This window comes from Coregonus clupeaformis, chromosome 24, assembly GCF_020615455.1.
Source record: "Coregonus clupeaformis isolate EN_2021a chromosome 24, ASM2061545v1, whole genome shotgun sequence".
NCBI lineage: Eukaryota > Metazoa > Chordata > Actinopteri > Salmoniformes > Salmonidae > Coregonus > Coregonus clupeaformis.
Window position 1 is genome coordinate 54538491 of NC_059215.1, and position 18034 is coordinate 54556524.

Below are 18034 nucleotides of genomic sequence, written 5' to 3' on the forward strand. Positions count from 1 at the left end.
CAATGCCCGTCATGTGATTGGGTCCTTCTCACTGTCCACATTTACTTTTCGTCAGCCAACAAGGTGAGTAAGCCTAACGAACAGCAAAAGCACTAGCCTATGTTAATCTACTTTCCCCCATAGTATAAAAGTTGACCTATTCTATTGGTCAACTTGTCCTTCTGTGTGAGAAATAAATATTCCAAACAGTCTGGGACAGTTGCGGAATGCGATAGATCCCAAATTAATACAACCACTTGCGTCAAAAAAACATTTAAAAGCAATGAGGCTGATGCAACAGATCAGAACGTTTAGCTTAAAATGTTGATAAAATATTAGGCTATTTCTTCACATTATAAGTGCAGCAATGTGCACACGGCAGTAGGCTATAAGCGTGAATGTTCCAAAATGCAATCAATTAGTGGAAAAACACCATTCTTAAAAGTGATCACAAATGCGATTATGCATTTTTATGGTGAAAATTATCTTACCCAAAATAGAAACTCACGTGTCGCCTATGTATGACAGTTAGGCGCTACACCGGGTGTAAAGCGGATTAATGAGCTTAATTTTAAGAAGTGATTTGGCCACTTTAGTTGTGATACAAACCTTATCCAAACATATCGGCCTATGGACTAGGCTACATGAGGTGTGGGACTATGATTTGAAAAATTAGCTAAAAAAGGCATGTGCTGTTTATTGCCTTACTGTACACACGCTGGGCATCATTCACAAGTGATAATATACAGTGCCTTCGGAAAGTATTCAGACCCCTTGACTTTTTCCATATTTTGTTACGTTACAGCCTTATTCTAAAATTAATTAAATAAATAAAAATCCTCAGCAATCTACAGACAATACCCCATAATTACAAAGTGAAAACAGGTTTTTAGAATTATTTGCATATTTATAACAAATTCAAAACATTTACATAAGTATTCAGACCCTTTGTGATGAGACTCGAAATTCAGCTCAGGTGCATCCTGTTTCCATTGATCATCCTTGAGATGTTTCTACAACTTGATTGGAGTCCACCTGTGGTAAATTCAATTGATTGGACATGATTTGGAAAGGCACACACCTGTCTATATAAGGTCCCACAGTTGACAGTGCATGTCAGAGAAACAACCAAGCCATGAGGTCGAAGGAATTGTCAGTAGAGCTCCAAGACAGGATTGTGTCGAGGGAAAAGATCTTGGGAAGGGTACCAAAAAATGTCTGCAGCTTTGAAGGTCCCAAAGAACACAGTGGCCTCCATCATTCTTAAATGGAAGAAGTTTGGAACCACCAAGACTCTTCCTAGAGCTGGACGCCCGGCCAAACTGAGCAATGGGGGAGAAGGGCCTTGGTCAGGGAGGTGACCAAGAACCTGATGTTCACTCTGACAGAGCTCTAGAGTTCCTTTGTGGAGATGGGAGAACCTTCCAGAAGGACAACCATCTCTGCAGCACTCCCCCAATCAGGCCTTTATGGTAGAGTGGCCAGACGGAAGCCACTCCTCAGTAAAAGGCACATGATAGCCCGCTTGGAGTTTGCCAAAAGGCACCTAAAGACTCTCAGACCATGAGAAACAAGATTCTCTGGTCTGATGAAACCAAGATTGAACTCTTTGGCCTGAATGCCAAGCATCACGTCTGAAGGAAGCCTTGCTCCATCCCTACAGTGAAGCATGGTGGTGGCAGCATTATGCTGTGGGGATGTTTTTCAGCGGCAGGGACTGGGAGACTAGTCAGGATCGAGGCAAAAATGAACAGAGCAAAGTACAGCGAGATCCTTGATGAAAACCTGCTCCAGAGCGCTCAGGACCTCAGACTGGGGTGAAGGTTCACCTTCCAACAGGACAACGACCCTAAGCACACAGCCAAGACAATGCAGGAGTGGCTTCAGGACAAGTCTCTAAATGTCCTTGAGTGGCCCAGCCAGAGCCCGGACTTGAACCCGATCGAACATTTCTGGAGAGACCTGAAAATAGCTGTGCAGCAATGCTCCCCATCCAACCTGACAGAGTTTGAGAGGATCTGCAGAGAAGAATGGGAGAAACTCCCCAAATACAGGTGTGCCAAGCTTGTAGCATCATACCCAAGAAGACTCAAGGCTGTAATCGCTGCCAAAGGTGCTTCAACAAAGTACTGAGTAAAGGGTCTGAATACTTATGTAAATGTAAAAATTTTATGTGAAATTTTCATTTGTAATAAATTAGCAAACATTTCAAAAAACCTGTTTTTGCTTTGTCATTATAGGGTATTGTGTGTAGATTGATGAGGGAAAAAATTATTTAATCAATTTTAGATTAAGGCTGTAACCTAACAATGTGGAAAAAGTCAAGGGGTCTGAATACTTTCCGAAGGCACTGTATTATTCACAAGTGATCGGCTAATATTCTCACCTATTAGACTATTCTTGATTTAATCGTGCCTTTACATATACTAAATAATGTAAATGTATGTGTGAATTAGTTTTGATTTGGAATGGACTGTAATCATGCACCTGTCTCGGAAAAGGGGCAGGGGAAAAAATACATGTAATCTATACACTTAAATAGTGAATGGAGGACGCTTTTACCGTGGTTCATTTTCATGCCAGCCAGGTAGGCTATACTCCTGTTGTAAAGCAAAGCAATGTGCTTAATATTAGGAAAGTTGAGAAATAAATACACAGTGAGGGAAAAAAGTATTTGATCCCCTGCTGATTTTGTACGTTTGTCCACTGACAAAGAAATGATCAGTCTATAATTTTAATGGTAGGTTTATTTGAACAGTGAGAGACAGACTAACAACAAAAAATCCAGAAAAACGCATGTCAAAAATGTTATAAATTGATTTGCATTTTAATGAGGGAAATAAGTATTTGACACCCTCTCAATCAGAAAGATTTCTGGATCCCAGGTGTCTTTTATACAGGTAATGAGTTGAGATTAGGCGCACACTCTTAAAGGGAGTGCTCCTTATCTCAGCTTGTTACCTGTATAAAAGACACCTGTCCACAGAAGCAATCAATCAATCAGATTCCAAACTCTCCACCATGGCCAAGACCAAAGAGCTCTCCAAGGATGTCAGGGACAAGATTGTAGACCTACACAAGGCTGGAATGGGCTACAAGACCATCGCCAAGCAGCTTGGTGAGAAGGTGAAAACAGTTGGTGCTATTATTCGCAAATGGAAGAAACACAAAATAACTGTCAATCTCCCTCTGCCTGGGGCTCCATGCAAGATCTCACCTCGTGGAGTTGCAATGATCATGAGAACGGTGAGGAATCAGCCCAGAACTACACGGGAGGATCTTGTCAATGATCTCAAGGAAGCTGGGACCATAGTCACCAAGAAAACAATTGGTAACACACTACGCCGTGAAGGACTGAAATCCTGCAGGCCCCGCAAGGTCCCCCTGCTCAAGAAAGCACATATACAGGGCCGTCTGAAGTTTGCCAATGAAAATCTGAATTATTCAGAGGAGAACTGGGTAAAAGTGTTGTGGTCAGATGAGACCAAAATGGAGCTCTTTGGCATCAACTCAACTCGCCGTGTTTGGAGGAGGAGGAATGCTGCCTATGACCCCAAGAACACCATCCCCACCGTCAAACATGGAGGTGGAAACATCATGCTTTGGGGGTGTTTTTCTGCTAAGGGTACAGGACAACTTCACCGCATCAAAGGGACGATGGACGGGGCCATGTACCGTCAAATCTTGGGTGACAACCTCCTTCCCTCAGCTAGGGCATTGAAAATGGGTCGTGGATGGGTATTCCAGCATGACAATGACCCAAAACACACGGCCAAGGTAACAAAGGAGTGGCTCAAGAAGAAGCATATTTACGTCCTGGAGTGGCCTAGCCAGTCTCCAGACCTTAATCCCATAGAAAATCTGTGGAGGGAGCTGAAGGTTCGAGTTGCCAAACGTCAGCCTCGAAACCTTAATGACTTGGAGAAGATCTGCAAAGAGGAGTGGGACAAAAATCCCTCCTGAGATGTGTGCAAACCTGGTGGCCAACTACAAGAAACGTCTGACCTCTGTGATTGTCAACAAGGGTTTTGCCACCAAGTACTAAGTCATGTTTTGCAGAGGGGTCAAATACTTATTTCCCTCATTAAAATGCAAATCAATTTATAACATTTTCGACATGAGTTTTTCTGGATTTTTTTGTTGTTATTCTGTCTCTCACTGTTCAAATAAACCTACCATTAAAAAATGATAGAATGAAAAATTTCTTTGTCAGTGGGCAAACGTACAAAATCAGCAGGGGATCAAATACTTTTTTCCCTCACTGTAGTAGGCCTAGCCTTTAGAAAACGAATGGGATCCTCCTCTTTTTAATAGAGGCCATCAAATCTCAGTTTTCTCATGCAATTGCATAGCCTATAGAAGTGTTGCGCAACATGAACTCATAGGCTCTCATGAAGTGTTTGATTTGATTTTCGATTACATTTGCATTGATTTCAGAGTGATTAGAGGGACAATAGTGTGCTGAGTACCAGGCAGTTGGCAAGTTTGGCAGGCTACTAATGACCATCCGCAGCATCAAAGCTTGGAGAAGCCTAGTTACCGTGACTAAACAGTCACGTGGAATTTGACTGCCTTCATGACTTGTGACCACCGGTGTGGCAGTAATACGGTCAATGTAACAGCCCTACACATACACACGCACACACACAGAAACATGCATGCACATAGCACGCACATAAACACACACACAGAAACACACAAATACACACACTAAGCACACTGTGTATGTCCAAAACCACCCTGGAGTTTGCCTTAGTTTTCCATACAGAGTGAATTTGATTCCTTTCAACTCAGTGCCCCTAGCCCCCAAGTCAAAATCTAATTTTAATTTTGGGAATAAATCTACTGTGCATATAATATTTGAGTAATTGAGGTCCTAATAAATATCTCTTCTCTTCATATCCAGAAACGTGGAGGCTGGTGGGAGGACGTCTTATAATAATATAAAACGCATGAAAACCAAGTGTTTGATCGGTTATACCGTTCCATTTATTCCTTCCTCCGATTCACTGATTCAGAACTATTATTTACGTAACGCCACCGTAACATAACTCTGTCAAATGTTGGAGCGAAAGCCTATATTGTTGTCCCAGTTTGGCAGTGTATGGTAAAGCAGGCAGAGCAAAGTAATAAGCCCAAGTCGTTACTGACAGTACAGCTGCCTTCGAACTTCTAAACTCTGGGTTAGTTTTTTCTTCTCTCATCTGAAGCGGAGAACACAGGACATATCTGTGTCAGTAAATAACCTGTTTTCACCCCTGCTGCCCTCACACACCAGCCAGGTGTTGACATTTCATCAACAATAGCCTCTGCCAACAGCTCGCATACAGAGTTCAACACAAACACATGAATAGACACACACAAACACACACACACACACACACACACACAGGAATTAAGTCGCGCACACACACACATGCACGCATACATACACACACATACGTCACATTGATTGTTATTAGCTGTGTAGTCTGTAGTCAATCCCCAGATCCTCTTTGTCTTCCTGAACTGGCAATAGTAGAGAGGGAAGAGGTCAGTGCAGAGTGTCCTAGAGAGGGAGGAGGTCAGTGCAGAGAGGGAGGAGGTCAGTGCAGAGAGGGAGGAGGTCAGTGCAGAGTGTCCTAGAGAGGGAGGAGGTCAGTGAAGAGTGTCCTAGAGAGGGAGGAGGTCAGTGCAGAGAGGGAGGAGGTCAATGCAGAGAGGGAGGAGGTCAGTGCAGAGTGTCCTAGAGAGGGAGGAGGTCAGTGCAGAGAGGGAAGAGGTCAGTGCAGAGAGGGAGGAGGTCAGTGCAGAGTGTCCTAGAGAGGGAGGAGGTCAGTGCAGAGAGGGAGGAGGTCAATACAGAGAGGGAGGAGGTCAGTGCAGAGTGTCCTAGAGAGGGAGGAGGTCAGTGCAGAGAGGGAAGAGGTCAGTTCAGAGAGGGAAGAGGTCAGTGCAGAGAGGGAGGAGGTCAGTGCAGAGAGGGAGGAGGTCAGTGCAGAGAGGGAAGAGGTCAGTGCAGAGAGGGAGGAGGTCAGTGCAGAGAGGGAAGAGGTCAGTTCAGAGAGGGAAGAGGTCAGTGCAGAGAGGGAGGAGGTCAGTGCAGAGAGGGAGGAGGTCAGTGCAGAGAGGGAAGAGGTCAGTGCAGAGAGGGAGGAGGTCAGTGCAGAGTGTCCTAGAGAGGGAGGAGGTCAGTGCAGAGAGGGAGGAGGTCAATACAGAGAGGGAGGAGGTCAGTGCAGAGTGTCCTAGAGAGGAAGGAGGTCAGTGAAGATTGTCCTACTTATTACATAAAAACTGCATATCAGAAGTTCGAAGTAGCCAAATGAAATAGGTAATGTTTCCAGGTTTTTGTCCCAGAAGGACATTTACAGGACGTGTAATAGAGCCAGAGAGAAATCAAACTAAACTGGGGAATCGTAAACAGTTAGTTTCCATACTGAATACTGGTACTGTTACGAATTCATTTCTCTCTGTTATTCCCAAAGAGAAGGGGGGTTCATTACCTTTACCTCTCTATTGTTGCGTCCCAAATGGTACAACTCGTCGATCCTTGTCACGGATGGGCTATTGAAGCAGACGACTGGAGATATATTCAATGTCTGATTTGTTATTGTTACCCATCTAATAATCCCTTCCCTTATGAGGCTTTCGAAAGCTCCCTGGTCTTTGTTGTTGAATCTGTGCTTGAAATTCAATACTTGATAATAATAATAATATAATAATAATATGCCATTTAGCAGACGCTTTTCTGAGGGACCTTACAGATGTTGTATGTGTGGGGGACAGAGGAAGGGGTAGTTATTCAAAAATCATGTCAACCTCTATTATTTCACACAGGATGAGTCCATACAACTTATGTGATTGAAATTTTATTCTGAACTATACTGAACAAAAATATAAACGCAACATGCATCAATTTCAAAGATTTTTCTGAGTTACAGTTCATATAAGGAAATCAGGTAATTTAAATTAATTAATTAGGCCCTAATCTATGGATTTCACATGACTGCGCAGGGGCCCACCCACTTTGGAGTCAGGCACAGCCAATCAGAATGAGTTTGTCCCCACAAAAGGGATTTATTACAGACAGAAATACTCCTCAGCACATTTTAGAGTGGCCTTTTATTGTCCCCAGCACAAGGTGCACCTGTGTAATGATCATGCTGTTTAATCAGCTTCTTGATATGCCACACCTGTCAGGTGGATGGATTATTTTGGCAAAGGAGAAAATGCTCACTAACAGGGATGTAAACAAACATGTTTACAAAATTTGAGCGAAATAAGCTTTTTGTGCAAATGGAAAACTTCTGGGATCTTATATTTCAGCTATTTACATGTTGCGTTTATATTTTTGTTCAGTGTAATTTAGGCTTGCCTAAACAAGGGGGTGAATACTTATGCAATGACTATATTTTAGTTATTTCATTTCTATTAATTTGTACATATGTGTAGAGTTTTCTTTGCACTTTGACATTATGGAGTATTTTGTGTAGATCAATGACAAACAATCACAATTAAATTCAGTCAACCCGACTTTGTAACACAACAATATGTGAAAAAAGGGGTGTAGACTTTCTATAGGCACTGTACAGTATGTGCCTTTGTCTTGCTGTGTGTGTGTGTCTTTGCGTCATGTGTTCTCTCTCTCTCTGCAGGCGTGGCGTTCACTATCCTGATGCTGCTGGCCAGTCTGAACTCATGTACCAACCCCTGGATCTACACCTTCTTCAGCAGCTCTGTATCCAGGGAGCTGCAGTCCCTGCTGCACTGCAGACCCAGAGCCTCCCGCAGGGGCTCCATTCCTGACGACTCCACCACCACACACACCTCCACCACCAAGGACAGTCTCTACTGACACACACATGTATATACACACGTGCAGATATATAGAAAAGCACAAAATACACACACACACACACACACACACACACACACACGTGCAGATATATAGAAAAGCACAAAATACACACACACACACACACACACACACACACACACCACCACCACCTCCACTGCCGCCGGCACCTTAGACTAGAGGACAGCCCGCACTGACCTCCAGGCAGCGAACACATTTCCCCCAACACGGAAACAAGGACAGCTGTGTTATGACCGGGAAGGAAGGACCCCTATGAAACATCACCTGTCCCCTCTGTCTCCTCACCCGTTCACCGAGGAGGTTGTTATTTAACCAGAGGACAAACGTGAGTGAAGACATCAACACTATGTCATGGAATACAGACCTATACAGCATGGAATAGGAACGCACTGCACATCGATTCATTTGAGGCAACTGTCTCTGCATCTCTGTCTCCGTCTAAACAGAATAGTACAATTATAGTAGGAATGTGATTCCCTTCACGGCTAATCACTTCACCCCACGCAAGAGAACAGGAGGGATGGATATTACTGCATGCCTAACGTACAAAGCAGCGCATAAGCTCACTACGGCTATGCAGAGAGAGAGAGAGCGAGAGAGCGAGAGAGCGAGAGGACCTTTCTTGGAAGGAGAACAAACAGAGGATGACTTGGACTCTGAGAGCAATCCTTCGAGAACGGTCGGAAGAGTGAAAGCTAACATTATGGATAAACTTCAGTAAATCAAAACAAAATGGATTATAAATGCATGCCTGGGGTGGAATTCAGAATTCAGCAACTCAAGTTTCAAGAAAAGAAAGAAAGAAAGAACAATGGTGACTTGTGAAAGGCTGGGGAAGAGAGGAGAAACACTCAACGATGCGGTAACATCAGACCTAGAGAGGGATCTGAATAAATACTCTGGATAAACACTAGACACATGAGAGCATGTTAGAAAGAGAGAGAGAGAGAGAGAGAGAGAGAGAGAGAGAGAGAGAGAGAGAGAGAGAGAGAGAGAGAGAGAGAGAGAGAGAGAGAGAGAGAGAGAGAGAGAGAGAGAGAGAGAGAGAGAGAGAGAGAGAGAGAGAGAGGAGTGAATTAAGTTAACAGGCCAAGGCTTCATCAATAAGCTGTTATGTGATTATATTTCATACAGATATACAGTACTTGTTAGAAGTGCAACACCACTCTCATGTCTGAGTGTCATGTGTATAACTCATAAACACAAGGAAACGTGACTTTTCACACACTGAGGTGCACAACAACAAATGAACTTCTGTAAATAACATGAAAAGATATGAGAAGAAAGATATCACATTGCTAATATGCAGTGATGACCATATCTTGGATATATGGTGTCAAGTGCACACACAAGTAATAACACAGTGTATAAAATAAATACAATTATTGATCGCACGCAGACCACACAACAAAGGAAACTACAAATATCACTTTTTGCGACAGCACACACCAATGTATGACCATTCCATTTAAATCGATTAAAAATGGTATAATATATTTATTTAAAGTATGGCAGAGGAACAGTACGATCACTAGTATTTATAGATTGTGTAAGAGATTATGATGAATGTATGTACGATATTTATCCAATAATTGTAAAAGCTCCAACAGAAATGTATTTGAGAAAAGTGATACAGAACAAAAAAAGACGATATACCAAATATTTTTATACTACAATATCTAAATTTACATAGGAAACAAAGAATAGTCACATATTCAGGTCTTACGCACAGTAACAATGCAGAGAAGATGAATTTAGTACACTTTAGTAGGCCTAAGATGAGTTGTATTGTTTAAATATAGAATGAGAGCATCAAATCCAATTTTATTTGTCACATGCGCCAAATACAACAGGTGTAGACTTTACCGTGAAATGCTTACTTACAAGCCCTTAACCAACAATGCAGTTGTAAGAAAATAGAGTTAAGAAAATATTTACTAAATAAACTAAAGTAAAAGAAAATAACAAAAGTAATGCTTTGTGTATTATGGTGAAACTATCATTCCGTTGATATCAGGATCCAAATTAGCCTGGTCTCAGATCTGTTTGTGCTGCTTTGCCGACAGCTATGGTCATTGTCATGGCAAGGCAGACCAAACAGATCTGGGGCCAGTCTAGATCCAAGTCACTCACAGCCAAGCAAAGTGCCTCTATTTTTGTAGCAGCAATGTAAAATATAGTAGGGGCCTTCCTTCCTAGAATTATATAATACTGTATTTACTGTAGTAGAGGGGCCTTCCTTCCTAGGACAATATAATACTGTGTTTACTGTAGTAGAGGGGCCTCCCTCTGTTTCAGGATGAATCTAACCAGGTTATTATTAGGCAGACAGACGAACCACAAAGAGCAGGGATCAGTTTAATATTACGTCAGACCTCGAGTCATGCTATATGTTCCAGATATGTTTATATCTCTTATTTATTCTACGTCTAAACAAACGAGAAATTTAAATATTTGAGTTCACGTTGTTACTACCTTATGTTGATGTATGTACAGATGTATGTATGTTTTTGTTATATTTTCCATTCCCTTACTTATAATACACTGCATAGGTCCTTAAACTGCATGACATGCTTATGACGACAATAATGTTTTATAAGATCATTATTACTACGTACACTGAGTATACCAAACATTAGGAAACCTTCCTAATATTGAGCCCCCCCCAGCCTCAATTCGTTGGGGCATGGACTCTACAAGGTGTCGAAAGTTAATTGCAGTTCTTGACATAAACCGGTGCGCCTGCTACCTACTACCATACAAAGACACTGAAATATTTTGTCTTGCCCATTCACCCTCTGAATGGCACACATACACAATCCTTGTCTCAAGGCTTAAAAATCATTCTTTAAACCTGTCTCCTCCCCTTCATCTACACTGATTGAAGTGGATTTAACAAGTGACATCAATAAGGTATCATAGCTTTCACCTGGATTCACCTGGTCAGTCTACGTCATGGAAAAAGCGGGTGTTCATAATGTTTTGTACACTCAGTGTACGTACACGTTGTATCTTTATGTGTGTATAAAATTAAATCCATATTTCAATGTGTCTACCGATTTCAAATCAGACTTTGACCAGTGTGGTTTGTGTGACCAGACGGTATAAAGTAAAGGAACAGGCATCAGTCCAGTAGACTGATGGTCACGGTGGCTCAACGCTTCTTCTCTATGATTTGTGTTCAGGTTTCAACATTATATCCTTTTCACACTACTGAGCCAAGCCAAGCCAAGCAGAACCATAGTTTTCCAGTCTGGTTACGCATTATCCACCATTGTTGCGGTAACCTTGAAGGAATGATGTGATAACGAAATATCCGAGCCAGTGTCAAAAAAGGGTAATACACTTCTGTGGGTTCTCTTCTCTTCCGGAACAGAGATGATCTTTATCTGTCCAGGACACTCTCTAGCCTAGCTTTCATATCTTTTCAATCCGTTACAGCTACGTTCACTAGGAATAACATGGTCACACAGCTATGTTCTCTAGGAATAACATGGCCACACAGTTATGTTCACAAGGAATAACATTTTACATTTACATTTTAGTCATTCAGCAGATGCGCTTATCCAGAGCGACTTACAGTTAGTGAGTGTATACATTATTTATTTATTTTATTTGTAGTCTTTTTTTTATTTTATTTTTTTATTTTTTTATTAATACTGGCCCCCCGTGGGAATCGAACCCACAACCCTGGCGTTGCAAACGCCATGCTCTACCAACTGAGCTACATCCCTGCCGGCCATTCACTCCCCTACCCCCTAAGACGCTGGGCCAATTGTGCGCCGCCAATGGGTCTCCCGGGCGCGGCCGGCTACGACAGAGCATGGTCACACAGCTATATTCTCTAGGAATAACATGGTCACACAGCTATATTCTCTAGGAATAACATGGTCACACAGCTATGTTCTCTAGGAATAACATGGTCACACAGCTATACTCTCTAGGAATAACATGGTCACACAGCTATATTCTCTAGGAATAACATGGTCACACAGCTATATTCTCTAGGAATAACATGGTCACACAGCTATGTTCTCTAGGAATAACATGGTCACACAGCTATATTCTCTAGGAATAACATGGTCACACAGCTATGTTCTCTAGGAATAACATGGTCACACAGCTATATTCTCTAGGAATAACATGGTCACACAGCTACGTTCTCTAGGAATAACATGGTCACACAGCTATGTTCTCTAGGAATAACATGGTCACACAGCTACGTTCTCTAGGAATAACATGGTCACACAGCTATGTTCTCTAGGAATAACATGGTCACACAGCTACATTCTGTAGGAATAACATGGTCACACAGCTACGTTCTCTAGGAATAACATGGTCACACAGCTACGTTCTCTAGGAATAACATGGTCACACAGCTATGTTCTCTAGGAATAACATGGTAACACAGCTATGTTCTCTAGGAATAACATGGTCACACAGCTACGCTCTCTAGGAATAACATGGTCACACAGCTATATTCTCTAGGAATAACATGGTCACACAGCTATATTCTCTAGGAATAACATGGTCACACAGCTATTTTCTCTAGGAATAACATGGTCACACAGCTATGTTCTCTAGGAATAACATGGTCACACAGCTACATTCTCTAGGAATAACATGGTCACACAGCTATATTCTCTAGGAATAACATGGTCACACAGCTATTTTCTATAGGAATAACATGGTCACACAGCTACATTCTCTAGGAATAACATGGTCACACAGCTACATTCTCTAGGAATAACATGGTCACACAGCTACAGGTATGTTCTCTAGGAATAACATGGTCACACAGCTACGTTCTCTGGGAATAACATGGTAATGTCCTCTGGCAGCAACAAACAAACACATTTCTGTTAACAAACGAAGTGGATTGTTGTTGTTGTTTATTGTTGTTGTTTAGAGCTTTAAGGGACCCGGGACATTTTCTGTAGAGAATGTTTTTTATGCCTCTTATCCATTCAATTTGTACAGATGCATGAACCAAGCAAAATACGTTTTCAAGGTGGCTAAGCGTGTCCATCTGTGGCACAACCACAACTAAAGACTTCATAAGAGGATGGGATGAAAAACACAAACAAGATTTCCTCAAGAATTACAACATCATTCCTAGAAATATTTCCTTCTTTTCTATTGCAGGGGCAGTCTTGCGTCTCAGACTTGCCTGTCCGGGGACGAGCATGACACACCAATGGCTGTTATAATCTTGAATGCTGTCAGAGGACCTTTATAGATGGCAGTCAGAGCAGGACCAGTGGTCATTTGCAATCTGCCAGGTGCTCAGCTCAGAGCTCCGGCTGTGTCCATATGACAGACCTGGGTTCAACATTTTCTTATTACTTTAAGCGTCTGCTTTGGCCTGCCTGGAGTCCCAGATCGACAAGGTTTGTAGTTATGGGACTATTCTATTGGCCCGTTAAGTCAGCCAAGCTCAATCAAGCACAGATAAAGGCATTTTAAATTATTTTAAATAGTATTTGAACCCAGGACTGTGTCCATCTACAGGACTCATGCTGATGGCATCTGGGCTCGGCTCACTCTGTCTGATGTCTCCAGTCAAGGTCACTTCTTCATTACAGAGACGGCTCTGCAGGGTCGGCTGCCTGGGTCGCACCAGCGTGCATGTGTGTGACAGGGTATGTATGACAGGGTATGACAGGTATGTGTGTGTGACAGGGTATTAGAGAAATGAACAACCAGCTGTGTGACTGTATGACTATGAATGGCCTGGCCGGGGACATACAAGGTTGATGCAACATAACTTGATGTAACAGAATAGGAAAAGCAAACAATCTTGTCAAACAAATAATAATAAGCTTTTCTTTCTTTCTTTCTTTCTTTCTTTCTTTCTTTCTTTCTTTCTTTCTTTCTTTCTTTCTTTCTTTCTTTCTTTCTTTCTTTCTTTCTTTCTTTCTTTCTCTCTTTCATTCCCTTGATTACTTTTTATTTAGCGAGGCGTATCTAGGGACTAGTCGGTCAGAACAGCTGCAAATATTATTTTGGGAGTTTGTTTCTTACCAGGACAGGCAATTGCAGTGCCTACACTTACAACTAAAGTTTAACTGCAACTGTTTGCAACCTCATCAGTCATACTCCAAATATAGTCACACGTTCTTTTATTATGCTGGATATCAACATCCCCTAAAATGCTCTGTGAATACCTTTGACAGGAGTTTGCATTTTTATCATCGCTTGAGGTTATTTTGTTTAGCGGCCAATAGAATCAGGGTGAAAGTTTGTTACTTAACACCCACCTGTTGTTGCCATGGTTATGGAGTGTGTGTTTTTAGGCCTGTGTTTTTCCATGTCTGTTGAAGAACCTGGGATTTGTCCAACCTGGTAAAAACAGACATGTGGTCCAGAGAGAAAAAAGTGATATTTTACAGGTTTTATGGGAAACAAAGGTCTAAGAAAAATACCTGCTCTTGCGCACTTTACAATTTCAGTTCACAGACACTGAAATATAGTATGTTAGCATGTCTGAGTCTTTTGAAATGTGTGTTTAAAAACTAAATTGCTGTGTCATGGTGCTGTGACCAGTGGGTGTGAGAGACAGAGAAACTCTCAAATAATTTACTAGGAGCCCACTGGGCAAAAACTGGTTGAATCAACATTGTTTCCACATAATTTCAACCCAAACATCTATGTGAGGACATTGAATCAATGAGGAAAACTGATTGGATTTGCAAAAAGTAATCAAAGTAAGGGCATTTCGGCTTTTTTTCACCCAACTTTTAACCTAAATCCATTGACATGGGGAAATGTTTTGTTGATTTCAAGTTGAATTCACCAAATGTGAACTCAACCAAATGTAAATCAAAATGTTGAACTGACATCTGTTCCCAGTGGGTATTCCCTATGAAGTGCACTACTTTTGACTAGAGCTCTAATATAGGGAATAGGGTGCCATTTGGGATGGCCCCATTGGCCTACTGTCAGAGACATACTCCAAAACACTTCCCATAGATCAATGGTGAGCATTACAGCAGAAGAACCATCCATTATTCTCAATAACATACCAGTGTGTGGTGTTCAGCTACGGGTGGTACTATACTATATCAAACAGAAGAGATGTCTGACATAATAACTCTTCTATTACGGATAATGGCTTATTAAACTGTTATGTTATGTTTAGCTCTTTAGCAACTAAAACCCTCTTCCAAACTGAAGGACCTTAACAAAGGCTACTGTCTGCCTGTCTGTCTGTCTGTCTTGCTCTCTCTCTCTCTCTCTCTCTCTCTCTCTCTCTCTCTCTCTCTCTCTCTCTCTCTCTCTCTCTCTCTCTCTCTCTCTCTCTCTCTCTCGCTGTCTGTCTATCTGTCTGCCTGCGTGTCTGTCTGTGGTGGAAAACAGCCAGTCGGGACCGGTAGCTACTTCATGTGAGATTCATTTGCGTGACGCCAGTTTCCACTCCTATGGTGTCTGCGGCCCGGAGCCACAGCCTGGCGGGCCGCCGACTCTAAATCAGGGTTTCCAAACTCGGTCCTGAGGCCCCCCTGGGTACACGTTTTGTTTTTTGCCCTAGCACTACACAGCTGATTCAAATAACCAACTCATCATCAAGCTTTGATTATTTGAATCAGTTGTGTAGTGCTAGGGCAAAAACCAAAACGTGGCCCCAGGACCGAGTTTGAGAAACTATGCTCTACATCAGGGCTCTCCAACCCTGTTCCTGGAGAGCTACTGTCCTGTAGGTAATTCACAGACAGTGTCACCAACAAAGCACCCCCACACCATAACACCTCCTCCTCCATGCTTTACGGTGGGAACTACACATACGGAGATCATCCGTTCACCCACACCGCGTCTCACAAAGACACAGTGGTTGGAACCAAACATCTCCCATTTGGACTACAGACCAAAGGACACATTTCCTCTGGTCTAATGTCCATTGCTCGTGTTTCTTGGCCCAAGCAGGTCTCTTCTTATTATTGGTGTCCTTTAGTATTGGTTTCTTTGCAGCAATTCGACCACGAAGGCCTGATTCACACAGTCCCCTCTGAACAGTTGATGTTGAGATGTGTCTGTGACTTGAACTCTGTGAAGCATTTATTTGGGCTGCAATTTCTGAGCCTGGTACCTCTAATGAACTTCTCCTCTGCAGCAGAGGTAACTCTGGGTCTTCCATTCCTGTGGCGGTCCTCATGAGAGCCAGTTTCATCATAGCGCTTGATGGTTTTTGTGAAACATTCAAAGTTCTTGACATTTTCCGTATTGACTGACCTTCATGTCTTAAAGTAATGATGGACTGTTGTTTCTCTTTGCTTATTTGAGCTGTTCTTGCCATAATATGGACTTGGTCTTTTACCAAATAGGGCTATCTTCTGTATACCCCCCAACCTTGTCACAACACAACTGATTGGCTCAAACACATTGAGAAGGAAAGAAATTCCACAAATTAACTTTTAAGAAGGCACACCTGTTAATTGAAATGCATTCCAGGTGACTACCTCATGAAGCTGGTTGAGAGAATGGCAAGAGTGTGCAAAGCTGTCATCATGGCAAAGGGTGGCTATTTGAAGAATCTCAAATATAAAACATATTTTGGTTACTACATAATTCCACGTGTTATTTCATAGTTTTGATGTCTTCACTATTATTCTACAATGTTAAAAACAGTAAAATGAGTAGGTGTATCCAAACTTTTGACTGGTAGTGTAGGTCAGGGTGCCTTGTAAGGATCCGTAAGGATTTCTACCAGCATGTTAAATGTGCAACCAGAGGGAAAAAAACTCTACACCACCTTTACTCCACACACAGAGACGCGTACAAAGCTCTCCCTTGCCCTCCATTTGGCAAATCTGACCATAACTCTATCCCCCTGATTCCTGCTTACAAGCAAAAACTAAAGTAGGAAGCACCAGTGACTCGGTCAATAAAGAAGTGGTCAGATGACGCAGATGCTAAGGTACAGGACTGTTTTGCTAGCACAGACTGGAATATTTTCCCGGGATTCTTCCGATGGCATTGAGGAGCACACCACATCAGTCACTGGCTTCATCAATAAGTGCATCGATGAATTCGTCCCCACAGTGACCGGACGTACATACCCCAACCAGAAGCCATGGATTACAGGCAACATCCACACTGAGCTAAAGGGTAGAGCTGCCGCTTTCAATGAGTGGGACTCTAACCCGGACGCTTATAAGAAATCATGCTATGCCCTCCGACGAACCATCAAACAGGCAAAACATCAATGCAGGGCTAGACGGATTACCAGGACGTGCACTCCGAGCATGCGCTGACCAACAGGCAAGTGTCTTCACTGACATTTTCAACCTGTTCCTGACTGAGTCTGTAATACCAACATGTTTCAAGCAGACCACCATAGTCCCTGTGCCCAAGAACACCAAAGTAAGCTGCCTAAATGACTACCGACCCGTAGCACTCACGTCTGTAGCCATGAAGTGCTTTGAAAGGCTGGTCATGACTCACATCAACACCATTATCCCAGAAACCCTAGACCCACTCCAATTTGCATACCGCCCCAACAGATCCACAGATGATGCAATCTCTATTGCAATCCACACTGCCCTTTCCTACCTGGACAAAAGGAACACCGAAGTGAGAATGCTATTCATTGACTACAGCTCAGCATTCAACACCACAGTGCCCTCAAAGCTCATCACTAAGCTAAGGACCCTGGGACTAAACACCTCCCTCTCCAACTGGATCCTGGACTTCCTGACGGGCCACCCCCAGGTGGTAAGGGTAGGTAACAACACATCCGCCACGCTGATCCTCAACACAGGGGCCCCTCAGGGGTGCGTGCTCAGTCCCCTCCTGTACTCCCTGTTCACCCATGACTGCATGGCCAGGCACGACTCCAACACCAACATTAAGTTTGCCGACGACACAACAGTGGTAGGCCTGATCACCGACAACGATGAGACAGCCTATAGGGAGGAGGTCAGAGACCTGGCCGTGTGGTGCCAGGATAGTAACCTCTCCCTCAACGTGATCAAGACAAAGGAGATGATTGTGGACTCCAGGAAAAGGAGGACTGAGCACACCCCCATTCTCATCGACGGGGCTGTAGTGAAGCAGGTTGAGAGCTTCAAGTTCCTTGGTGTCCACATCACCAACAAACTATCATGGTCGAAACACACTAAGACAGTCGTGAAGAGGGCACGACAAAGCCTATTTCCCCTCAGGAGACTGAAAAGATTTGGCATGGGTCCTCAGATCCTC

At 42.8% G+C, this 18034-nt stretch overlaps 1 protein-coding gene across 1 annotated transcript in view; it reads left to right on the forward strand.

The window, feature by feature from the left end:
* The window catches only part of LOC121537871 (vasopressin V2 receptor-like), a 41948-nt gene extending 33567 nt beyond the window's left edge, over window positions 1-8381 (forward strand). Inside the window, exon 8 of the mRNA XM_041845496.2 lies at window positions 7617-8381. Within this exon, the coding sequence (XP_041701430.1) occupies window positions 7617-7816 (200 nt within the window). The 3' untranslated portion in view covers window positions 7817-8381. The remainder of the gene's footprint in view (window positions 1-7616) is intronic.
* Window positions 8382-18034: the final 9653 nt, after the last annotated feature.